The sequence below is a fragment of the Macaca thibetana genome, chromosome 7 (genome assembly GCF_024542745.1).
Source record: "Macaca thibetana thibetana isolate TM-01 chromosome 7, ASM2454274v1, whole genome shotgun sequence".
Lineage (NCBI taxonomy): Eukaryota > Metazoa > Chordata > Mammalia > Primates > Cercopithecidae > Macaca > Macaca thibetana.
Window position 1 is genome coordinate 137,898,317 of NC_065584.1, and position 27,442 is coordinate 137,925,758.

Here is a 27,442-nt window from a genome sequence, read left to right on the forward strand (position 1 = left end):
CAAATCTCATAATTCATTAAAATATTTACTATGTAAATTATTGGAAAATTAAACAAGATAGAGTTTTGTCGATTTTGCCAGTTGTTTCATTTTTACAAAATGTTTGGATGCTTATGAAAGTTTTAAAAGAGCAATTTGGATTCTTTCATAAACAATAAAAGGAATCTAGTCATTGGTAAAATTTAGAAAGTTCTGTACTTTACATAGGAGATGGAAGATAGAAGTTACTGATGAACCTTAGCACTAATTTTCTGATATTTTGCAAATTTTCAATTATTGCTGTGTAGAAGATCCCATATGAAGATGACAAAATGCTAACTCACTTCGCAGACCAGCAATTATTTTGAAATACCTTTCTGCTATTATGCAACAACATGTACGGAGATAGCACACAGCTCTTATCTCTGGCAATAAGAAATGGAAAATTTTGGAGCTTGCGATCTAAAATTGTACGTTATATTAGAAAAACTCCATAAAGATTTACTTGACTTTTTCCATGTCTAGATTTGAGAAAAGGAATTACTAATTTTGAATTACTGCTATACATTAAAATAATAGATTAAAACATTTAAAATGTATAATTATGGCTTGTGAATTTGAGAAGACGAGGATTGGGCAAGGAAGACAGGGAAAGTGTGACTATATTCAATGCAACTCTGAAGGGAAATCTGCCAATTGTAATATATAAAGTGACTTATGATGCCTTCACCCTCTTCATACAGTTGTTATAACTGGAGCATCTAAGTGCTTTGTACCATTAGTCACTCCTGTATTGCAGTTTCATTCTTACATTTTGTAGTACCTTTTATACTTGTGATTTATGCCTACAGAATAACTAGGAAAACCATATATGTTTTACATACAGATTCCAGAAAGAGACAGAACTTGGCTAAGTAAAGTTATTTTTTAAATCCAGTTCTGTAATGGTGTTACAGGACACGTGGTTTTCCAGTAAAACCTACTCCTGTAGTTTCACTTTCCCTGCATAGACCTCTTCCCGGGCCGTACTGCTTTCTTAAGCTATATCATGGTGGAATCTTATCCTTCATAATGTTTTGGAGAAAGCTGAGGGTGGCGCCTGCACAATTTGATTTGGTGTAAAAATACACACCAAATCTGATTTCTGTTACATTAAGGCATTCTCTGACAAAATATACAGAACAAGAAATGAAGTGAATTGTGTTTTAGAAAAATCTTATGAGCTTGTTTCCCCGAATACCTGACCACTAATTTTAAAAAATGAATCAAAAACCCACTTTAATTGAATATTTAATAGATGATTTAATGGTCAAGTTAAGATACATTTTAACTGCTAAATATAAAAATGATTTGTGTTTGCTTACTGGAAATATTTGTAATATAAGCCAACATATATAATAAACTAATATTTAAAGCAAATTTACTACGAAGAAATGAAATGACTATTTTCAATTTATAAACATTGTACATTCATCAAACTATATTTTTGACTAATAGTTGGCTTTTGTAATATGAATATCATAACAGTGGATTGCCATTAACAGTAGAAATAGTTTAACTCATTTTTTAAAAGGGCAATATATTTTACTTTAAAATGAACCACTGGAAATATAAAAATGGCAATATTCTCCTATGGAAAGGCCCAAATGTAGCTAGAGTAAAATATATCACTTTTTATAAATAAACGAGTTTATTGTCTTGTAAATTCCATCCTCTACATAATGCCTCATGTACTAGGGTGATGTACAGAAAAGAATCTGGGGTTGGCAAATAGGATGGAGCATGTAATCCAGTCTAGTGCCATTCTCCAACAAGTTATTTAATCAGAGTAAAGCTAGACAAGTGTAGTGTACCTCAGTGTTCCTCCCAATAAAGTGGGCCAAGAATTACTTCATTTGATATATGAAAAAATAAACAAAAAAGACATGCTAAAATGTTTTGAAAAGTAACATGTTGTATAAGTAGAAAAGGCATGCTAATCATTTGAAAATAACTCATCTAATTTGTTTTAGTATCTAAAAATAATGGTAGAATAGATATTTCAGGTTCCTGAAATTGCTGTTTCTTCACAGTACATTTTGAATAAACTTTACTTAATTTGGAAAGTTTGAAATATGAAGTCCCTAAGGAAATTCTGAAAACTCCTTTGCATTCCTCAACGTTAAACACAAATACATTATGGTGTCTGATGTTACCACCACCTGGAGATTCCCTGATATTTTTATCATGGGGGGGAAAAAGGTGTATTAAAACATTTCTTTTACTTCTAGCATTATAGGAATCCCAGGCATAGGGCAATAAATACGTTACTGATACCCACAGGTGAGCAGGCAATTCTGTCCTGTGTTACAGGTACTTTGTCATTACCTTCTGAAACACTGTTTCACAGTGCAGGGTATGTTATATAAAAAATAAATGATGCTGCCAAATTTTAGCGGTTTCAAAGAAACATAAGTCAATGGCATAAGGGAAGTAGGTGACGTAATGACTCTAGAATTAAGTAGATGGCTTGAAGAGATGGATCATGAAGCTTAACCTTTGAAATTATTCATTGAATATTAATATAAACACATGGAAAAACACACTTCTAAGATGCTTTGCTAAAATTCTATTTATTAAATCAAAATTTTTTAAATGACAAAGAGAGATAATATATCCTATTCCTGGAAAACGTCTAAGAACAAACATCTAATAATCTGGTCTTACTTAATGTTTCAGTTAAGGGTATTTGTAGAGCAGGAGGTTAATAATGTCTAAACAATTACACGAAAAAAGGAAAGGGAAAAATTGACAATGAAACCCAAACTTGTCAATAAATGGTAAATTATTACAGATGAATCAAAGGAGATGAAAAATCAGACCAAATATTAATTTATACAAATTGGAAAAGATTTAAAAACTGATTCAAAGAGGATGGGCAATTGAGACAACGACCAAACAAAGAAAGACAAATAACCTCAAATTGACTTGAAGAGTCACAGCAACTCAGAAGGTGTTACTAATGAGATCTGAACTTTGATGATCCTAATAGGCATTTGGTGTTGTTTGGTCTAAAAGCGAGGAGGCAAGCTTTCTCTCCCCTATGTAATGTGAACAAAATTTCTTTCTCCATATAGGACATGGAGCACTAATGGTTCATCTAAATAAGCTACATTTATGAAGGCAGAAAAAAAATTATAAGACAATTTTAAAAATTAAGAAAAATAAATACTGCTCTCCAAATAAAACACTAAACAGAAAGATACTCCAACAAAATTTGGACACAGGGTTGCTTTCTACCTTCTGCTTTTATCAGTTTCTGCTTTGCACTGAAAGTGTCTTGCATCTCTTAAGATAATTTTAATGTCTCTCTCTCTTTCAGAAAAAGGTTCCACAGCAGAACCTTTTCATTCCAGGTATCTCACCTTCTGAACCCAGCTTGCAGTATCCCCATTCCCATGTCCTGCCTGCACCAAAATCACCCCATCTCCTGACCATGCCATACTGCCCTGCGTTGGTATCTGTCTCCATGTTATTCCCTTTGCCTCAAATGCCCTTCTTGCATGAAGCCCTTTCCAACTAGTGTCAGTTGGGTCTCCCCAGAAGCAGATGTGAGATGAAATTAGAAATGCAAACGTTTATTGGGAAGTAACACCCATGAAAGAAAAAGGGCAAAAGTAGGATTATGTACATTGTGACCTTTAATATCTCATTCACATCCCCTAGAAATCATTTACTCTTCTTCTAAAAGTGCCTACATCCCCCACTTCTCTCCTATGAAAAAGGATATATAAGTTTTTAAATCTCATTGGGTGTATTAGTCTACTTTCACAGTGTTATAAAGAAATACCCAAGACTGGGTAATTTATAAAGGAGAGAGGTTTAGTTGACTCACAGTTCTGCAAGACTGGGGAGGCCTCAGGAAACTCACAATCATGGCAGAAAGTGAAGTGGAAGCAGGCACCTTCTTCACAAGGCAGCAGGAGAGAGAGGTGCAAGCAGGGGAAATGCCAAATGCTTATAAAACCATTAGATCTCATGACAATTCCCTCACCATCATGAGAACAGCATGGAGGAAACCACCCCTGTGATCCAATCACCTCCCTCTCTTTACATGTGGAGATTACAGGTCCCTCCCTCTACACATGGGGATTACAATTAGAGATGAGATTTGGGTGGGGACACAGAGCCAAACCAAATAATTGAGCTATTGGGTACTCACTTTCCTGTGATGCCCTCATGCATATAACAAATTGGTATGCCTTTTCTCCTATTAACTTGTCTACTGTCTGTCTATTTCAGCAGACTCACTTATCAAAGCTCCAGAGAGTATAGAGAAGTTTCTCTTACCCTTCAGGCTCCATCAGTCTAACAGAAACTCTAAAGCAAAGAATGCCTGTGAAAAGAGGTCAACATGGGCCAGAAACGGCGAGGCTCTGTTATCAGCATCTTGCTCAGCCATTGTCCCAAGAAGAGTGTGGCCTCTGCTCCAATGCTGGGTCAGATGTTGAAGGCACTAACAATTGGAAGCTGTCAGATAGCCATATTCCTCACATCTGGGAAAGGAGTCCTCTCTTGAAGAGGGATTTTAGCAGTACATCTCTTCATGTCTGCCACACAATTATTCTCTAACACACATGTGAATGTCTATTCCTATGTGAAGCCTCTAAAATTCATTCCCAGGCAGTTGGTGGCTCTCTACGCCTTTACCGCAATGTGAATGTTAATTTCTCATACCACACTGTGTCCTCACTATTTTTACAGTTTTCTCTCTGCCTTTTGGAAGGTAGAAACCACATCATGGTCTTCTCAGATTTCCAGTACATAGCTTGGGAAACATAGTACCTAATAAAATATATTCAAAAGAGGGAGTGATTTGATGGCTGGACTTACCAGCTGGATAACAGACCAGACTGGTTGATCCAGAGATACTAAGGGATATACCTCATGTATGTGAAAGTGAAAGGTATTAGGAAGTTCTCAAAAACTAATTTCAATGTACTTTAAATACTAACGAACTATTGGACTTTAAGGATAACATATATCAAAAATTAGCATGTTGTAAGGCAAAGTTTTGAAATTATGTTCCCAATCATAAATCTAATCACAATCATAAGCAGATTACATGAACCTATCTGTGGATCTCTTTCCATCCATTATTCTCACTTCCAGTTTTCTCTTTCAATTTACAGACTGGGAAACGGTCCATCTAATTTTAAGATTCTAAGATGTACTGTGTTTATTCTGTATTGTAAAATAATAATTTAATTTCAGTTGTAAATTTTAGAGTTTTCTTTGATGACCTTTTTAGGCAAGGCTTAACAGTTCAGTAACATATACTCTTCATTTAATCAGCCAACAATGTTTACTCTCTGCTAGGCCCAAAGCTAAGCTGTGAGGACATAAAGATGAAAGTGAATGAATAGGGTAAGAAGCCCTCTTTCTAATGGTGGAGACAGAATAGCAGATGATTCACTACATGGACTGGGGAGTGCTATAATACCTAAAGGGTACACAAGGGAAAAAGAAAACATGGGAGAGAAAGAAAAGGAACTTCTTGAGTCAGTGTGAGTTACTCTTTTGGTTTCATCTCCTTCTGAACTTTTAAAGGGAAGTAGGACAGAAACAAAGTCCTTAAGAATGTCTAGAATCCCTCTAGAATCCCTTTCTCTAATGCAGTTCTCAGTAGGGTTGGTACTGCCCCCTAGGGGGAGGCTTTGGAAACTGCCAAAGTGAGGCACTGGGTTTCTCAATGATTGTAGAGACACTTATTGGCATTTGGTAGTCAGGCACCAGAGACGCCAGATGGCCTGCAATGCTTAGGAACGCCTTTCACAGTGAATAATTGTCCTGCTCGGTTTTCAAATATTCCACTGATCATTCATGAAAAGAAAAGCTTTGTGTGTAATTTCCCAAGTCCAGAACATAACTTTGTTTTACATATAACCCTGGAGGAATCTTTCAAGGCTTTTAATATACCTTGAATTTTCTAAGAAGGCCACTACCCTGTATATTAAGGAATGGCCACATTTTGCTACTACTGTCCAAAATTTTGCAAAGAAAATCTATTTTAGATACCCACATCACTGACAGAACCACCACACACACAGACATCTGCATCAATAGCAGTGGTCTTATGTATACCACAGCATGTTATATAACAGTATGTTACTATATCTTTTAGTGTAGTCATGCCCAGGATTTTGCACATAATACTTTACTATAAGTTACTTACTATTTTTTTTCCTTTAAATGTTCTATAAATGATGTATGTAGGTAGGTTATATTGCTTATGAATGTTATTTTAAGATTATCGAGGAAGCATTACAAAATATTGGCTAGGACTGAGACCATTGAGATCCACTACAATTACTTTTTCTAAAATTTCAAGACTGACCTCATTCTAATGAGAAGAAACATGTGAGGCTGGAAGTTTATATAGACCATGTTCTTATGCATATTCAACTACCAAGGAGCATTTTTACATTATCCCTAGATTGGCAGGGCTGCCTGGCTGGAGGACAGATATTCTGCACAGATAGACATAAAGGGCTCATGCTCATCTGCAGCAGGTAAAAGAGAGAACTAACAACTCTTCTTTGAACTGTCTTCATATCTTGTAGCTTATTCTCAGGGGGTTGAAAATGAAATACTCTGCCTTGGTTTTTGCCTTCAAATACTTGTCAGCATTAATTTTTCCTGGTGGTTCTCTAGACAGATAAATTGCTCTTGAACAAAGTAGATAAATTTGAGGCAATGCCCCTGGATTAACACTTTAGAAGAAAACCATCATCCTTATAATCATCATTTCCATTCTCTTTTTAGTACAGACTATTAACATATTATTTAGCATTTCTTTCATTCTGTCTTGGACCAGAGTTCTTTGACAGATGTCTGTCATTGTCATTTATTACACATCCACTCACTCAGGCAACAAACATTTAATGAACACCCATCATGCACCATGTGGTCCACTTGCTGCTGGGAGCACAAGATTAGTAAGTTCCAACTTTTGCCCTCAAGGAGTTCACAGAGTTGGGAAAGAAAGGCAAATAAATAAGCAATTAGAATTCCAGGTTATATACAGTATTTTAGAAGGTTATAAAAGGAGTGTAGAAAGTAATATAAATGAAAATGTCAGCACCTAACATTGAACCTTAGACATAGTAAGTGCTAAAAAAGAAATGTTTTGAAGTTATTCAAATTGTTCCAAGGCTGAAAATTGGGGAGGTAAATTGAAGAGTTAAAATGGAAGGATAAGGCTCCAGCTAGCAAGATAATTGACATTCTGATGGGAATGGGATATTCCAAGGGCGTTGGGACAAATGAATAATTTTTCCTTCAGCCAACATTTCTCTAGCAATTGCCACATACTAGATACTGTGCTATCTGCTGAGAATACAAAACTCTCTAAATCACTTGTTTTTCTCTAAAGGAATTTAATCCCTCTATTTACCAAACCTGTCTTTAGAACTATGAATACATATCCATATTGGCTGACAGAATTGCATTTGATGGAGGAACTAATGTCACACAAATTCCCAGGCTCAGAAGTAGAATGAATCATTAGTGGAGGCTAACCCAGGCCAGCCAGGTTGCAAAGACGGCTCTGTGTCAGCAGCATGAGGGCTATTGGTTACAAGATATCAGGAATGAGCCAGAAGTCCATAGGGAGATGATGAGTTAGAACACAATATGTGAATCTAAATACTGAGGAAACAATGTTTGAGGCAGTGGCTCCTTAGAAACTTCTGTGGATAAACTGTAACCGAATAAGGAGTGAGGCAAGTTTCAGGCAAGGCTCAGGCCTCTAAAAATATCAAACTGAAATCAGATCATGACAGAGTGAGCAGTCAAGAGTGAACTAACTATCACTAACAGAGTCTTCTGGAGGGTTACAAACCAGATTCATTCATATGTCTATTTTTTAATTTTTTGTGAGCTTGCTGTGTATACATCTCATGGTCCTAGGATGGTGACTCTCAGATAACACAAATTTCAGTGTGTGTTCAAGACTTTGTTTGGATGCTAAAGAACAGCAATCGGCTGGTTTTCCTCCACTACCTCTTCTCTTACTAATTAGGAATTGGCTGAATCTTCAGTACAAACTATCTCACTTTCCATCCATTCATCCATTCACTCAATAAACACTTATTATCAGCTTTGAGGTAAGAGACCATTTTAGGTGATGGAAGGAAAAAAGATAAATAGACCTGATCCCTGTCCTTGAAGGGTCAGTGTCGGGAGGCCAGCCTCAGCTTCGGAGAACGATAGTGCAAAACACATTGATTTCAGTGACAGAATCTAGATCACTTTTTCTTTGTCAATAATTTAAATGGGTATGCAGACAATAATCAATAAAGTGGTGGCTGCACGACGGTTACCAAAGAAATATTTAACTCAATTCCTCAATCCGACTATCTCCGGGAAGAGCCGGGTTGGCATTCTGACTGCTCATGAGGAAAAAAGATGATGAAATACTCTAGTTTTTCATATGCCAAGATGAAAATCATCAATCTCAATCTCCGTGGAAGATGAAACTACTTTTAGAAAAGAGCAGTGAACTCTTATCAGTCTTTCTAAGGTGATGCGATCTTTAAGATGATACAGAGAGGGCAGAAAGAGTAAAGAAGTTCAGAAGAATTTATATGGGCAAAAGGGAAATGATGAAATTTCTCTCTCAATTTTATAAGGTGCTAAAAATAAGACAGGATATATATTAAACCCAAATGACTACAATGCTTTTTGAAAGATATATACCTTCTGATGTAGCATAAGTTAAGTTTGGCAATGCCATTTACGTCTTGTTTTCTCAAGCTTGCATTATTCCTATTATCTTTAAACCATGGTTTCTTGACAGAGAACTGTCAAGCATCTTGTCTATTTTCTGGTGATTAGTTTAGTTAAAAACTATAAAATAAAATCTATAGGTTACCTAAACAGGTACACTTGAAACTGAACACGCCAAGGATTCCTTTTGTGGATTCAACCTTCCATTATATCTTTAGCACACCTAGAATACCATATGTAACAACGTACCACCCAACATGGGGGCCAAGTCACGACACCACAGTCAGTCATGTATCACTGTGCTTTGCCCCTAAACCACAGGTAATGTGATCCCATTACAATTTGTGCCACTAGTGTGCTTAAAAGATTTCCCATACCACACTAGAGAGAAAGCCCCAGACCTCACTATCACATACAAGGCCTTCTATGATGTGTCCTCCATTACTTCTCTGCTCCTTGATTACACGTACCACACAGGCCCTTCCTAAATGACTTCTGTGGCCATAAAGAAGAACTCACTTAGTCTGGAGATCTTAAGAGTAAATGGAAAAAAGATGCGCTTGCTCCAAAAAATGGCAGTCAGGGAAGAGTTTCCCTGTAGGGTAGTCACAAAGCCTTTCCACAAGTAGATATCCTTCTGGAAAATTCAGCAGGCCAAGAAAGCCTGCCCTGGGCCCGTACTTCTGCAGGGCAGGATCACCAAAATGTTTCTGTTGAATGGATTTTTACTGTCTTGATTTACAATAAATGCATGGTTTTATTTAAACAAAAAACACATTTTTATTATTTAATTTTCTATATAAGTCTTTGAAAATGATACATGCAATAAAGATTATTTGCAATACCCATATTTGATGCATCATTTTCAAACCACATGGTTTAGCATGAAATTTAAATTCAGCCAATAATTCCAAGGTGACAGTTTTATCTACAAAGCCTCCATTTCTAGTTCAACCAATTTATTTAATGGAACAATTTAGAGCACTTGTTTAAACTGATCCAAATAACATTCAAAAGAAAGTAAAGGGAAATAACTTTCAAATGCAATTTAATAATAGAAACGATTGCTGTTTTTAAAGCAATGAATCTAAGCCTCAAATGTGTTAATTGTACAAGTTCTTATTAAAGAGATTCAAGGAAGATAGCAATGTAATCATTATAAAAACATAAACTTAGATAAAATCTGCCATTTTTCCATAAAACACAGATACACAAATATTAAGACCACAAATAAAATACATGCTGTGAAGTGTAACAGGAGAAAACACTGAAAAATAAGACAAAATTATAGGTTTAAATATACATTATGCTTTAACTCTCACTTCATTGGATTTCCATTGCTTTCTAGACACATTCCCTACAAATATTTCCAGACACCTGGTGATTTTCTTTATTATGAGGGTTGAGATGGCAATAATTAAGTACTCTGCATTTCCTTTGGCAAAAGAAAGCATGATTTATGAGAAAAGAATAAAAATCTAAGAAAAACACTTAACAAATTACTCAATTTTTATATCAAACTGATTCAGGATAAATTTCTTCCATGTTGCAAGTATGGAAAATATAGCTTACTGGATAACAGCACGGTATTTTAAGAGAATATCTGGGTTTTCTTCCCTGTTTTTAGTAATTTTGTGTCTGTAGGCAAGACACATAACCTCTCTTAAGTCTTAGTTTATTCATTTTGCAAAGGGGGTAGTAATAGGAAGTATGTCTCAAAGAGTAAGATGTATACCACCGGTGGTATTTAAGACAGCTGGTGTGGCAACGTGGGCAGATTGCTGGAGCTCAGGAGTTTGAGACCAGCCTGAGTAACATGGTGAAACCCCATCTCTACAAAAAATGCAAAAATTAGCTAGGTGTGGTGGTACACATCTGTAGTCTCAGCTACTTAGGAGGCAGAGGTGGGAGGATCACCTGAGCTGGGAAGACTGAGGTTGCAGTGAGCCAAGATCACACCATTGTACTCTAGCCTGGGTGACAGAGTGAGGCACTGTGTTGAAAAGGAAAAAAAAAAAGAAAGATAGCTGGTGTGGTGATAAACTTATTTTTAAAAATGTATCTCAACACAATTTTAATGTGTATGATAAAAATATAAAATTCGTATATAAAATAAAAAAATAAGTAATTTCTCAGGACAAACCTAGCTAGCATGATGGGAATCTCTCTTTCTCAGAGTATAGTTCTTTCAGTTGTACTTTGAAATTTCACTTCAATGAACACGAACATTTTAAAAACGGTAAAGAACATTTTAAAAACTAAATGTCAGAAGAAGGGTCTTAGGGTTCATGTGGATTGTGTCAGAATTAAAGGAAATGGTGAGCTAATTTTCATAAGGTACTCAGCAAAGCATTGGAATATATTAAAAACTCAGTGACTTATTGCTGCCATATTACTATAATCCTAATAAATCAAATATACTCCATTTAGCATAAAAGAAGTTTGAGTATCTGTGTATAGCAAAACCATCATCTTTTACTTTCCAAATGATTTATAAATAATATGTACCACCAAGAAACCAAGAAAGAATAAAAGAAATGAAGAAACAAGGGGAGGGACAGGAGCTCACAGAGGACAAATAAGCAAAAAGCTGATGCAATTAAATGACATATACAATTTGCCATAATAATATTTTGCAAAATGACATACGTTGCAATGATTAGGCTAAGTAAATCTGCCTATGAAATTTGAGGAATTACTACACACCCAGTGAATAGCACCTATATAATCATATTACATTTTGTCTCAGGACATTAGAAATAAAGAAAACAGTTTTCTGGTTATGTTTTCTAGAAATTCTATCAACCAGCCTGGGCAACACGGTGACATCCCATCTGTACTAAAAATAAAAATTTTAAAAAACCCCAAAAAACTAGCTTATAATGGTGGTGCTTGCCTGTAGTCCCAGCTACTCAAGAAGCTGATGCAGGAGGATCATTTTAGCCCAGGAGGTGGAAGTTGCAGTGAGCTATGATCATGTCACTGCACTCCAGACTGGGCGACAGAGCCTGCCTCAAAAAAAAAAAAAAATCTTATCTAAGGCAGTACATACCACTAAAAAGAAAATCTAAAAACATTTCCTGTAATTTTACTAAGTTCTTGTGAATAGCGTTTTTTAAAATAAGCATTTTCACAAAAAGAAAAGGGCAATATTAATATGAAACATAATACTACTTGGATAGTTCTCTCTTCAATGTATTTTATGTGTCTCCCATTTAATTGCAATTGTAGTTAACATTTTCCTGCAGATAATTATTTCTGAAAATAATATATGCCCAGCATTTTGTGAATATGTTTTGTTCCTTTAAACAAAGTATTCTAAATTTCATCCACCAACACATAAAGTGGCTGTAATATTCTGGTGTTCTAATTCTTATCACAAATTAACCACAAATTTTCTTTTACCATAGGCAAAGAAAGGACTATTTAATAATTAATTGAAAGAGAATTAATACCACACTTTAATCCAAATGTCTTTAGTCATAGTAAGACTAAATTCTCTACTATCAACAGTTCTTTCTCTAAAGATGTAGTCCGGCCATGTTGCCCAGGCTGGACTCAAACTCCTAGGTTCAAACCATTCTCCCAACTCAGCCTCCCAAGTAGCTGGGACTGCAGGCACCTGGCTAGTATCCTTATCCTGTAAGAATGTACTGGGGACAGAATTGGGCACAATCTGGTGAAATCTCAAATATGAGTAACCCAAGTGACAGAAAAATTCACCTAAAGTTTCACTTTGATGGCTGACCAACAGTTTCTTACCTGGAAAATGGGGCTCTGGGCCAATGAATAAGGTAGGCTCTCAAGATTAGGGAGAAAATTCAGAAATGACATCTACTGAGAGTTAACACACAATGAACAAATAACACTGGTTGTCTTGGGAGAGATGGAGGAAACCTATCAATGACACTACGGATGGCCTTCCATATGTATCAAAAACGCAAATGTAGTCACTCAAAATTAATTAACAAGCAATTTTTCTACTTCTTGCTTAAAATATGTAATACAACTATAATTATGTGGTATGATGAAACAGGAGCTTTTTTACAGAGGTGAATTTACCAGATCACTAAAACTAATTTTTGGAAACAAACATGCAAATGACTTAAAATAACCATCTGGCTTTATCAAATTATTAATTGAATTTACCATAATCAGCAACTGTCCTGGCATTAAAACATATTCTACCTGTTTTGATCTCTGGCCTTCGTTAAATATGCCTTTTCATTTCTCTCTACATAACACTCTCTAATCAGTAATCTCATAAAAACAATGAGAAGAAATCATTAAGTATTTCCAAGAATGACACCCATTTTAAGATTTAACATTTTATATTTAGTAACATTGTTCCTAGTCCTGAATAAATTAAAAGAAAACCCTTTGTGAGAGATAAAAGAAGTACTTAACAATTTGACCGCCTGTAATATGTAAATTTATAACATGTTTTCCTGACAAAAACACACGTTTAATCACATGATCAATTAGCGTATTCATCAAAAGCTTACAATAAAGTTGAAAATTAAAGCTGTACTTTTTTTTTACAGTTTTTAATTTTTTTCAAGTAACAGCTAACAGTATGATAAAAATCATAGACCATTTTACAACATAAATTTAGACTCACTTGTTGGCCCTAAACCATAAACGTTATCATTAGGAAGTGACAGTGATGAAGTTTGTTATAAAATCAAATGATCCAACTCTAAAAATAGTTTAATTTTTATATGATACTTCTGTTGCCCAGAAAAGGAAAATTGGCACATGACTTTTATCGAGGTACAAAGTAAAAGCAAATTTCCCCATTATGATTACAGTATTCCTGTAATATATATCCTATTAAGCTATTGTTGTTAATTCTGCTTTCGCTTTTAATTGCTTAACTTCAAAACACTGTTATAAATAATACAAGCTGTTCTTCTAGCAAATATTTATTATTATAATAGGATCCAGAAGTTCTTTAAACATTTGACAATTACAAGAGGAAATCGATAGCGGAATAGGTCAGAAACAGGGCACTTGGCTCAGTTCTTGCAGAAATGATATACTGTGAACTTATATTTTCAACACTCTCTAAGTAGCAATGCTCCTCAAGTTATGATGGTGTTACTTCTGGATAAACTTATCCTATGACCTTTTCAACTTACAATGGGTTTATCCGGATATAACCCCATCATAAGTCAGGGAGACTAGTGAATGTCTATCACTTTTGCACCATAATATAATCGAAAATCGTAAGTTGCACCACCATAAGTTGGAGACTCTATAGTAGAAAAGTTTTGTTGAAAGAGTATGCCAATAAATTTTGTACTTACTTTGCAGAGGCAAAGTGTTTCTAATACACTGTAACTCCAGTTCCTCTGTCCATTCCAGCTTTGGCAGCATCTGCTTCATCTCACAGTTACCATTCTCTGCCATGGACACTGGTTGACTATTGACTGGTATCTTTCCCAAACACTTCATGTGTTGTTGAACTTCCGCCAAGAGAACAGCTTGTATTGCTTCAGTTACCTGTAAGGTATTTTTTTAAGTGAATTATTTTTAGTATTATTACAAATGCTTAGGTATGTTGCAAAAAATCCAAAGCCCAGAATTTAAATTTGAACAGGTTTCCATAAACAATAACTTTTCATTCTTCTAGCATTAGCATCCACAACAACTGAAATGTACGTAGCAACAACTGGCACCCAGACTTTCACGCTGTTCTTTTTTTTTTTTTTCCTTTGGCAATGCAAGAGATTCTAAAAGGATACTTGAGGGGCATTTTTTTAAAGTCCAGAATGTCAAACATTACACTATGGGACAAAGAGGAGTTTTCAATTATTTTTCCTATTTTCGTTTCCACCAGAAGATAAAGAAAATTCATTTGAATTTATCCTATGGCTCTTAAAGACATGGTTAGATCCTCAAACTATGTATAGCTCCAAAGCATTATTTAAACAAAACACTGCATTTAAACTATGCTTTACACAGAAAATTAAAGAAATGACTTTAATAACAAATCTCACTAAATTTTGTGTATACCTATGTGGTTTTACATATATTAAGGTATTGCAAGGCACGTCTTCCAATTGCTGTGTGTGCCCAGTCAAGGACCTATGGTTCGAAGGAGGGGGAAAGGAACACTTGCCACAGAACATCCAACCAAATTCTTCATTTTTAAAATGAAGAATCTGGGGCATGACACCTCAAGGTTACATAGACTTGGTGGACAGACCTTCTGATCCCTGATTCTGTCTTTCAAAGTACATGTCCACTCAAGATTCTATATCCTCTACCTTCAGTGCAAAGCTAGTGACAGTTTCCTAGACCTCTTCCTGGTAAAAGATAAGGTAAGGTCTAGCAGTTAGGTATAGCCAAAAGAAGGCCAGGAGCTGAATTAGGGAGAGAAAAGAACGGACATGGTTGATATAGACAAACCAGGTACACCTTCTCATTACCCTTCTCCAGCCAATAGTTAAACATTTCATATAGCTACATCCAAGTGCTTTTCATATAGCCACATCCCAGTGCCATAGCATATATATTTTCCCCTCAGAAGTCTGTCCTCCGTCAAGCTGACTCATGTTCCACAATTGCCACTGTCCTCCTCCATTACTCCCGGTCTACCCGTAGGCACGTCTAGAGCTAGGGATATGGGACAACACCGAGAGTGGTGAACTAGAGATGCTTTGGTCAAAAACTGAACATGTATTTATGTAAATATGTATTCCATCTCTTTTGCATGTAATGATAGCATGTGAGACCTTCAGGTTCCAGGGACATCTAAGGAGCTTATTATGATGGCAGATACTTGCTGAATTCCTGGGACAGAGAAGATGGCCTCTGACTTTTAAATATAGGAAGCTTCCTGAGAATACTGGAGCAACTTCCTGATTGCCGATTATTTCCCTGTCCTTATCCAGCAGACACTCAAACGTTTGATTAAGGAGTGAAAAAAGGCTAATGAATAGTAGAATATCACTATTGCATACCATGCATACTAACATGTAGTACTGCCTATTTGCAATACAAGTGAATGGTGCTTACTCATGAATATCATGTAATGAGATATTTAACATCAGAGTATCAATTATATACCATTAATCTAAGATATACTTCTGCACATCATGATGCTGGTAAATAACGCATATTAATATCTACCATATGAGACCAGCCTGGTTGACATGGTGAAACCCCGTCTTTACAAAAAAATGCAAAAATTAGCCTGTGGTGTTCACCTATAGTCCCAGCTACTCAGGAGGCTGAGACAGGATGATTGCTTGAACCCAGGAGGCAGAGGATGCAGTGAGTCCAGATCATACCCCTGCACTCCAGCCTGGGTGACAAATCTGGTATATATATATATATATGTGTGTGTATATATATACATATATATATGTATATCACACCAGTATATCACATCAGTATATCACACCACTTCTGAGATATAAATATAAATTATTATATATGTTTCTTGCTAACATATACTGCTATATATATACCACAGTATTGGTAAACCATGCTGATTTATGTATATCACATGATGGGATATATTGTATTACTTATTCATGATGAACAATTTTATAACACTGAAGTTATTTCATTTTAACTTTGTCATACATGTTATTTCATAGCACTGGTTCGATGATGTGGATAATATGGCAGAAAGAACTCAGGATCATAAGTGAAAAGGTTTGCATTTCCTATTCCACTATGACAGTTACCACAAATCCAACCTTTGACAAGTCACAAACTTCTCTGAAACTTCATGTTCTCACTTACAAAAGAGTTTGTGATACTGAGAGACATTAGGATAAGAGCTGTCAATAACAGAATAGTGCAAGGAAATTGCTCTTTCTATACTCATAAATTAAGGATACTGGACAATTTTCTAAGACCCACAATGTGTCCAGACTATATAATACCCCTCAGAATGGGTAGTTTGGCCATATGCCTTCACTGGGCTTATGGCTGTCCTCTTACCCTGGGATGCTTATCACCCCAGAGGCATGCCCACAGTTGGGATCTAAAATGTCATCTCTCCCACTGAATATAATAGCCTATACAACTTGGATAATCATTATTTCTTAAAAATATACAGGAATTTATGTATTTTAATTTAATATTTCTAATTATTTGATTTACATGTCACGACTTCACTTTTTTTAACTGTTGATTTTTTTACATAGTCGTCACCACAAATGCATATTATAAGAATAAAGAAATGAATATCATCAAAAACAAGTGGAACAGAAATAACTATAGAATAAAATAGATTAACCATGATGAGTAGGGTACTCAGAGCCACAACAGTTAAAAGCGAATACTGAATGGCATCCAATTGGAAAGAAACTGAAAATATATATTTCAACTCAGTGTGAGATGAGAGAAAGGCTGTATCTTCTAAACATGTAATAATGTTATTACAGTATCTGGAATAGAGTGGACACTAAATAAATACTAGTGGAATTGAAATAGATTCTGCAGACTTTCAAAAATAAACTGTGGAAAGTATAATTTATTGATAGTTTATAACTATCAATACTTGAGTCTCTCTCTATAAATGTAGCAGATAGATTTTACAGGTAGTCAATAGAAATGGAATTTTCTCCAACAAAATATAAAATGTTTATATGGCATTTTATATAACTTCATAATTTTAATAATGAGCTAGCATTGAGCATTATGGCTATAAAGCTGTCTTCCCAACATATATAAATAAATTTCTTCCAAAACATAGATATCAAAGAATCGTATTCTTTTATGAGGCAATGTGCACAGATTAAAAATAAAGTTTACAAACTCATTGACTGGAAAGAGTCAGCTACAAATCTGGGGCATATGCTTATTAACTAAAGGTATTACTGAGTCTTAGGCAAGCCAAAAATTTTAGTGGTATTCCATTAACACCTTGAAAGAACAAAATACTGTAAAATAGCATAGAGCATCATGAGGATGCATAAGAACCCCTGTGTCCTGGTTGTTGTTCCAGTGTCTAGTTTTTTTGTTATAAAACATTTTTCCCAACACTCTGCTCATGCTGACCTTTCATGTCTTTGCGGTGTCTCCTGGAAAAGCAACATTTCTAACTGGAGGCCTAAATGTCATGATGTGTACCCAGTGGTGTTAAATTATAAAATCCAAAGAAATTTAGTGCAGTACCAGAAACATGCAAATTAGCAATCCCCAAACTTTTCTGTTTCTTTTCCAGCATTTATTTTTATGTTGATTGTTCAATGTGTCAAAAGCAAAAGAGACAATCTCTAGACAAACTTATTCATCAGCAAAATTAATTCATTCTTCCCCTAACCTTAAAGGTAAACATTCAACTTCTGGAGCTAATTTTGCTCGTTTTACAAAAGCATTCCATTTAACCAGGGTTAAAATGAAAGAAAAATTGTTAAGGACAGCTAGAGAGAAAGGCCAGGTCCCTTACAAAGAGAAGCCCATTAGACTAACAGTGGACCTCTCAGTGGAAACCTTACGTGCCAGAAGAGATTGGGGGACAATAGTCAAAATTCTTAAATAAAAGGAAATGCAACCCAGAATTTCATACCTAGCTTAACTAAGCTTCATAAGGGAAGGAGAAAAAAGATCCTTCTCAGACAAGCAAATGTTAAGGAAATTCGTTACCACTGGACCTTCCTTACAAGAGCTCCTGAAGGAAGCACTAAATATAGAAAGGAGAGACTGTTACCAGCCATTACAAAAACACACTGAAGCATACAGACCAGTGACACTGTAAAGCAACCACATAAACACATCTGCAAAATAACCAGCTAACATCATGATGACAGGATGAAATCCATACATATCAATACTAATCTTAAATGTAAATGGACTAAATGCCTCAATTAAATGACATAGAGTGGTAAGCTAGATAAAGAACCAAAACTATCAGTATGTAGTCTTCAACATAACATGTCAACCCTCAAAATAAAGGGTTGGAGGAAAATCTACCAAGCAAGTGGAAAAAAGTAAAAAGCAGGGGTTGCAATCCTAGTTTCTGACAAAACAGACTTTAAACCAACAAAGATCAAAAAAGACAAAGACATTACATAATGGTAAAGGGTTCAATTCAACAGGAGGAGCTAACTATCCTAAATATAAATACAACCAATGCAGGAGCACACAGATTCATAAAGCAAGTTCTTAGAGACCTACAAAGAGACTTAGATCCCCACACAATAATCATGGGAGACTTTAACACCTCACTGACAATATTAGACAGATAACTGAGACAGAACATTAACAAAGATATTCAGGACCTGAACTCAGCAGTGGATCAAATGGACCTGATGTCTATAGAACTCTCCACCCCAAAACAACAGAATATACATTTCTTTCATCACCACAGGACACCTATTCTAAAACTGATCATAATTGGAAGTAAAACACTCCTTAGCAAATGCAAAATAACTGAAATCATAACAAACAGTAACCAGGACCACAGCACAATCAAATTAGAACTCAAGACTAAGAAATTCACTCAAAACCATATAATCACATGGAAATTGAATAACCTACTCCTGAATGACTTTTGGGTAAACGAAATTAAGGCAGAAATGAAAAAGATCTTCGAAACTACCAAGAATAAAGATACAACATACCAGAATCTCTGGGACAGAGCTAAGGCAGGGTTAAGAGAGTAATTAATGGCACTAAATGCCCAGATCAAAAAACTAGAAAGATCTCATGTTAACAACCTAACATTACAACGAAAAGAACTAGAGAATCAAGAGCAAAAAAATCCCAACGCTAACAGAAGATCAGAAATAACCAAAATTAGAGCTGAACTAAAGGAGAGAAAGACACGAAAAAACTATTGAAAAGATCAACAAATCCAAGAGCTGGTTTTTAGAAAAAAATAATAAAATAGATCACTCGCTAGACTAATAAAGAAGAAAAGATAGAAGATTCAAATAACACAATCAGAAATGATAAGGGAGATATTACCACTGACCCAACAGAAATACAATCCTCGGACAATATTACAAACTAGTAATATATGCACACGGCCTAGAAAATCTAGAAGAAATGGATAAATTCCTGGACACATGCACCCTTGAAGCCTGAACCAGGAAGAAACTGAATCCCTGAACAGACTAATAATGAGTTCTGAAATTGAGGCAGTTAAATAAACAGCTTACCAACCAAAAAAAGCACAGGACCAGACAGATTCACAGATGAATTATATGAGATATACAAGGAAGAGCTGGTATCATTCCTACTGAAACTATCTGAAAAATTAGAAAAGGAAAGGACTCCTCCCTAACTCATTCTATGAGGCCAGCACCACCCTGATACCAAAACCTGGCAGAAATATGACAAAAAAAGAAAATTTCAGGTCAGTATTCCTGATGAACATCAATGAAAATATCCTCAACAAAATACTGGAAAACCGAATCCAGCAGCATATCAAAAAGCTTACCCACCATGATCGAGTATGCTTCATCTCTGGGATGCAAGTTTGGTTCAACACATGCAAATCAATAAATATGAGTCATCACATAAACAGAACTGAAGACAAAACCACATGATTATCTCAATAGAAGCAGAAAAGGCATTCAATAAAATTCAACAGCACTTCATGTTAAAAACTCTCAATAAAGAAGACATTGAAGGAACATATCTTGAAATAATAAGAGACATATGTGACAAAACCACAGCCAACATCTTACTGAATAGGCAAAAGCTAGAACCTTTCCTCCTTGAAAATCAGCACAAGACAAGGATGCCCTGTCTCACTACTCCTATTCAACACAGTATTGGAACTTCTGGTCAGGGCAATCCCACAAAGGAAACCAATAGGTCATTCAAATAGGAAAAGAGGAAGTCAAACTATCCTGTTTGAAGATGTCATGATCATGTATCTAGAAAAGCCCATTGTCTCAGCCCAAAAATGTCTTAAGCTGTTAAGTAACTTCAGCGAAGTCTCAGGATACAAAATCATTGTGCAAAAATCATTAACATTCCTATAAACAACAATCAAGCTGAGAGCCAAATCACGAATGAACTCCCATTCACAATTGCAACAAGAAGAATAAAATACCTAGGAATACAGCCAACTAGAAAGGTGAAGGATCTCTACAAGGAGAATAACAAACCATGGCTCAAATAAATCAGAGATGACACAAACAAATGGAAAAACATTCCATGTTCATGAATAGGAAGAATCAATATCGTTAAAATGGCCATGTTGCCTAGCAATTCACGGATTCATTGCCATTCATATCAAGCTATCAATGTCATTTTTCACATAACTAGAAAAAACTATCTTAAAATTCATATGGAACCAAAAAAGAGTTAGAATGTCCAGGGCAATCCTAAGAAAAAAAAAAACAAAGTTGGAGGCGTCATGTTACCTGATTTCAAACTATACTACAGAGCTACAGTAACCAAAACAGCAATATATTGGTACAAGAACAGACACATGGACCAATGGAACAGAATAGAGAACCCAGAAATAAGATCACACATCTACAACTATCTGATCTTTGGTGAACCTGACAAAAACAAGCAATAGGGAAAGGATTCCTTATTTAATAAATGGTGCTGGGATAACTAACCAGTGTTAGCCACATGCAGAAGATTAAAACTGGACCCCTGCCTTATACCATATACAAAAATTAACTCAAGATGGATTAAACACTTGAATGTAAAACACAAAATTATAAAAACCCTGGAAGACAACCTAAGCAATACCATTCAGGACATAGGCATAGGCAAAGGTTTAATGGCCAAGATGCCAAAAGCAACTGCAACAAAAACAAACATTGGCAAATGGGATCTAATTAAACTAAAGAGCTTCTGCACAGCGAAAGAAATTACCAATAGAGTAAACAGGCAACCTACAGAATGGGAGAAAATTTTTGCAAACTATGCATCTGACAAAGGTCTAACATCCAGGTTCTACAAAGAACTTAAACAAAATTACAAGAAAAAAGAAAACTCTATTAAAACATGGGCAAAGGAAATGAACAGACACTTTTCAAAGGAAGACATACATGTGGCCAAAAATCATATGAAAAAAAGGTTAACATCACTGATCATTAGAGAAATGCAAATCAAAACCACAATGAGATAACACCTCACACCAGTCAGAATGTTGAAGTCAAAAAATTACAGATTAAAAAATAAAAAAATAACAGATGCTGGAGAGGCTGTGGAGTAAAGGAACACTTATACATCATTGGTGGGAATGTAAATTAGTTCAGCCATTGTGGAAGACAGTGTAGTGATTCCTCAAAGACCTAAAGACAGAAATACCATTCAACCCAGCAATCCCATTAGTGGATATATACCCAAAGGAATATAAATCATTCTATTATAAAGACACATGCACACGTATGTTCATTGCAGATCTATTCGCAATGACAAAGACATGGAATAAACCTAAATGTCAATCAATGGTAGACTGGATAAAGAAAATGTGGCTCATATACACCATGGAATACTATGCAGCCATACAAGAGAACAAGACCATGTCCTTTGCACTGACATGGATGGAGTCGGAGGCCATTATCCTCCAATAAACTGACACAGGAACAGAAAACCAAATACTGAATGTTCTCACTTATAAGTGGGAGCTAAATGATGGGAACACTTGAACACGACCTACCCTGAAACCTACTGAAGAGCAGAAGGTGGGAGGAGAGAGAGGATCAGGAAAAACTACTAATGGGTACTAGGCTTAATGTCTGAGAGATGAAATAATCTGTACAGCAAACCCCCATTATACAAGTTTATCTATGAAACAAATCTGCACTTATACCCCTCAACTTAACATAAAAGTTTTCAAAAAAGTAAAATCAAGCTAACATAATTCAACTAACTGCTTAAATGAATGATTTTATAAATAATTTGAGGATGGCTGGGCGTGGTGGTTCACACTTGTAATCCCAGCACTTTGGGAAGCCAAGGCAGGAGGATCATTTGAGGTCAGGAGTTTGAGACCAGCCTGACCTACATGGTGAGACTCTGTCTCTACTAAAAATATAAAAATTAACTGGGCATGGTGGCTCATGCCTGTAATCCCAGCTACTTGGAAGGATGAGGCAGGAGAGTCGCTTGAACCTGGAAGACGGAGGCTGCAGTGAGCCGAGATCATGCCACTGCACTCCAGCCTGGGTGACAGAAAAAAAAAGTAATAATAATAATAATTTGAGGATCGGCTATTGAAGCAGTAAAATGGATACTTGGAAGAGTCTCTATTCTTCCTGAAGGGCTACAATACTCATTTCCATTTTACATATGAGCAAGACAAATAATCAAGAAGTTTAACCTATCTTCCAGATCATGCATCAGGCCAGTAGCAGAGATGAGAAGAGAATCTTGAAGACTGGACTTTCTGTAGAGTGGGTAAATTCTCTGTTAGTCTTTGTCTACAGCCAGCATTTCACATACCGTCACAGAGTCATAGAACCTTAAAGGTCTGTTAGTCCAAACATGCTCAAAGCACATTAAAGTTTATTTGAAGGTCAAACGAACAACTACTAAAGATCTTCAAGCGAGAGCAATTTAAGAGAAATGTTTTGTTGAATCCTTCTTTTTAATAATTTTTTCCCCATTTAGGAACTTTTTGGCTACTGGGGAAAAAATCTCACTTTTAATAGATAAGCCTTTTTGGGGTGACTACTAATGTGCTGATAAAGTTGCATGTACTTGTGTTTATTCCAATTATTACAGAGGTTGCCTGCATAGCTACTCATTCATTCATTAAATATGTATTGACTGCGTACTGTCACTTCTGCCTTTCTGGGCATTGGTAAGAGAGGGGCAAATGAGACAAACAAGGTCACTGCTCTCAGCAAGCTTATATAACAGTGTGAAGACAAAATAAGCAAGCAAAACAGTAAATAATATAATTTCCATTAAAAGTAATCACAGCAAAAAAACTAGGTAATGTGATGATGATTAGATGAGTGGGGTTGGGTAGAATGTGGCAACAATATTAGTTGGAGTTATAAAAGAAGACTTCTTTAAGGAGATAGATTTTTAAGCAAAGACCTAAATGATTAATGAAGAAATGAGAATTCTAGCCCAACAGAACAGTAGGATCCTGAGTTCAGATGAGCTTTATGTCTTCTGAAAATAAAAAGAAAGCCAGTTGGGGCTACATCAAGGTAAGATAGGAGGTGGTATATGATGACAGATGGGGTCAGGCTGGGGAAAAAAATCACAGGCATACTTGCAGGCCAGGACAACTAGTTTTTATAGCCATTCCAACTGTGTATATTTAGTATTACAGCATCAGCCCCTACAGTATATTACGAGTTAACTTTTTTTGTTTCCTTATAACCAAGAATAATCATTTGTAATTGGAGTTATTGCTATTTCAATCTTGCAAATTTGATATGTAATGTATCAAGTTCATAAAAAAGAATAAACTTCTAGTAAACATTCATTGAATCAATGCACAACTATTTATTGTACAATGCACAAAAGTACTGGTAAAATTTTGAGACCAAAAGGAGCCTTAAAGGAGAAAGAAGGACTTAAATTGGACATTGAAGAAACCAGCCCTCTAAGTCAACTCACAGATGAGGTACTCTCAGAATGTAAAAAAAAAAGATTTATTAAACTACAAAACTATAGTAACCAAAAGGCATGGTACTGGCTCAAAAGTAGACCTATGGACCAATGGAAGAGAACAGAGAACCCAGAAATGAATCCATACACCTACAGTGAACTCATTTTTGACAAAAGTGCCAAGAACATACATTGGGGAAAAGAGAGCCTCTTCAATAAATGGTGCTGGGAAATCCTTATGCAGAAGAATGAAACTAGACCCCTATCTCTTACCATATACAAAAGTCAAATCAAAATGCATTGAAGACTTAAATCTAAGACATTAAACTATCAAACTACTACAAGAAAACACTGGTGGAGATCTCCAGGTCATTGGTCTGGGCAAAAATTTCCTGAGTAAGCACAGGCAACCAATGCAAAAATGGACAAATGGAATCACATCAAATTTAAAAGCTTCGCATAGCAAAGGAAACAATCAACAAAATCAAGAGACAATCCACAGAATGAGAGAAAATATTTGCAAACTACCCACCTGACGAGGGATTAATACCCAGAGTATACAAGGAGCACAAACAACTCTATAGGAAAAATCTAACAATCCAGTAAAATAATGGCCAAAATAAATGAATAGACATTTCTCAAAAGAAGACATACAAAGAATAAACAGGCATATGCAAAGGTACTCAACATCACTTATCATCAGAGAAACGCAAATCAAAGCAACAATGCAATATCATGTCACCGCAGTTAAAATGGCTTATATCCAAAATACAGGCAATATCAAATGCTGGTAAGGATGTGGAGAAAAGAAAATCCACTGTTGGTGGAAATGTAAACTAGTGCAACCACTATGGAGAACAGTTTGGAGGTTCCTCAAAAAACTAAAAATAGATCTATCATATGATACAGCAATCCCACTGCTCAGTATAACCCAAAAGAAAGCAAACCAGTATATCAAAGAGAAATTTGCACTCCTATGTTTGTTGCAGAACTGTTCACAACAGCCAACATTTGGAAGCAACGTAAGTATTTGGAAGCAATTAAGTATCCATCAACAGATAAACGGATAGGGAAAACATGGTACACATACACAATAGAGCACTATTCAGTTATAAAAAAATGAGATCCTGTCATTTGCAATATCATGGATAAGCTGGAGATCATTATGTTAAGTGAAATAAGCCAGGCACAGATACACTAATATTGCATGTTTTCACTTATGTGTGGAATCTCGAAATCAAAACAGGTCAGGTGAGATGGCACACACCTGTAATCCTAGCACTTTGGAAGGCTGAGGTGGGCAGATCGCTTGAGCCCAGGAATTTCAGACCAGCCTGAGCAATATGGCAAAACCCCATCTCTTTAAAAATACAAAAAATTAGCCAGGTGTGGTGGTGCATGCCTATAGTTCCAGCTACTTGGGAGGCTGAGGTGGGAGGATCACTTGAGCCTGGTAGAGTGAGGCTGCAGTGAGCTGTTACTGTACCACTGCACTCCAGCCTGGGTGACAGAGCAAGATGCTTTCTCAAAAATGAATGAATGAATGAATAAATAAATAAATAAATAAATAGGCCGGGCGCGGTGGCTCACACCTGTAATGCCAGCACTTTGGGAGGCCGAGACGGGCGGACCACGAGGTCAGGAGATTGACACCATCCTGGCTAACATGGGGAAACCCCGTCTCTACTAAAACAATACAAAAAACTAGCCGGGCGAGGTAGCGGGCACCCGTAGTCACAGCTACTTGGGAGGCTGAGGCAGGAGAATGGTGTGAACCTGGGAGGCGGAGCTTGCAGTGAGCTGAGATCCGGCCACTGCACTCCAGTCTGGGCGACAGAGCGAGACTCTGTCTCAAAAAAAATAAAAATAATAAAATAATAATAATAATAAATAAATAAATAACTACATTGAACTCATGGACGTAGAGAGTAGAAGAATGGTTAGCAGAGGCTGGGAAGGGTAGTGTGGAATAGGGGTAGGTGGGGATGATTAATAGGTGCCAAAAAAAGTCAGAAAGAATAAATAAAACCTACTATCTGATACCACAACAGGGTGACTATAGTCAATAATAATTTAATTTTACTTTTTAAGATAACTAAAAGAGTATAAACAGATTATTTCTAACACAAAGGACAAATGCTTGAGGTGATGGATACCCCATTCTCTGTGAGGTGATAATTAGGCATTGCATGCCTGTATTAAAATATTTCATGTACCCCATAAATATATATGACCACTATGTGCCCACAAAAATCAAAAATTAAAAAAAATTATAATTTCACATAATCAAATTCCCACATATAGGTACTTTAATGTATGTCATATTTGGAAATCAAATAATGGACAATTCTGCTTCAGACTGAAGCTTCAACAAGCAAGAAATTACCTGTGATGACAAGAACCTCCCTCCCTCAGCCCCCGGCATTCACGCTCCCCTGGTGAATGGTGTACCCTTGCTTATGTTATGGCCTGTGCTTTCCCTCATCTCTATGCCTGTTCAAAGGCCATTTTACGAGGACAAGAGTAACTACTTGTATTTTCAGACAGGGGAGGGTATCCATGAACCACAGCAGCAAGGAACTCTTTTAGTAACTTCATGAATGTGAATTATATCATACCTGCACAGACTGGTCTCTCCAACAGGAAATTAGCTTCAAAAGTGAAAGGTCAGCCTCAGGTACATGGGATTCATTCTTACCTAGAAATACACAGAACACATTTATATCTTGAGAGTATTAAAAATGGATAGCGGCTCTTAAGATGGGCTGCATATTAGAATCACCTGGGAAGCTTTGTTTTTTATAAACACCAGTGCCCAGATTCAATCTTCCAGAGATTTTTATTTTACAGATCCTGTGGTAGAGGTGGGACAGGCATTAATGCTTTGTAAAAGTGCCACAGATGATTTACATGTACAGCCAGAGTCAACATCCATTTGTCTACATATATATACACACCCACACACCCATATACACACACACACACATTTATATGTAATTCTAACAATTATACTAACACATATTCACATCAAATCAGATTCATTTTTACAGTTTCAACACATTTTTGTTCTTTTTGCTGACCCAAGACAGATCACCACATCTTACAATTCCTTCCTTATTCAAATTCTGAAATTCTCCTCTGCCATGAATTAGTCTCTATCACATGTAAAATCAAATAAAAGACTTCC

At 36.0% G+C, this 27,442-nt stretch overlaps 1 protein-coding gene across 4 annotated transcripts in view; it reads right to left on the minus strand.

The window, feature by feature from the left end:
* WDR72 (WD repeat domain 72) overlaps positions 1-27,442 on the minus strand; it is a 233,094-nt gene that overhangs the window by 61,092 nt on the left and 144,560 nt on the right. For 3 of the 4 annotated variants that reach the window (XM_050797920.1, XM_050797919.1, XM_050797918.1), the window contains exons 17-18: positions 26,874-26,953; positions 14,058-14,253 (exon numbers count right to left, since the gene is read on the minus strand). In XM_050797920.1, coding sequence (XP_050653877.1) covers positions 14,058-14,253; positions 26,874-26,953 — 276 coding nt within the window. Of the gene's footprint in view, positions 1-14,057; positions 14,254-26,873; positions 26,954-27,442 lie in introns of those variants that run through there. The other variant, XR_007727439.1, reaches the window with a different exon arrangement.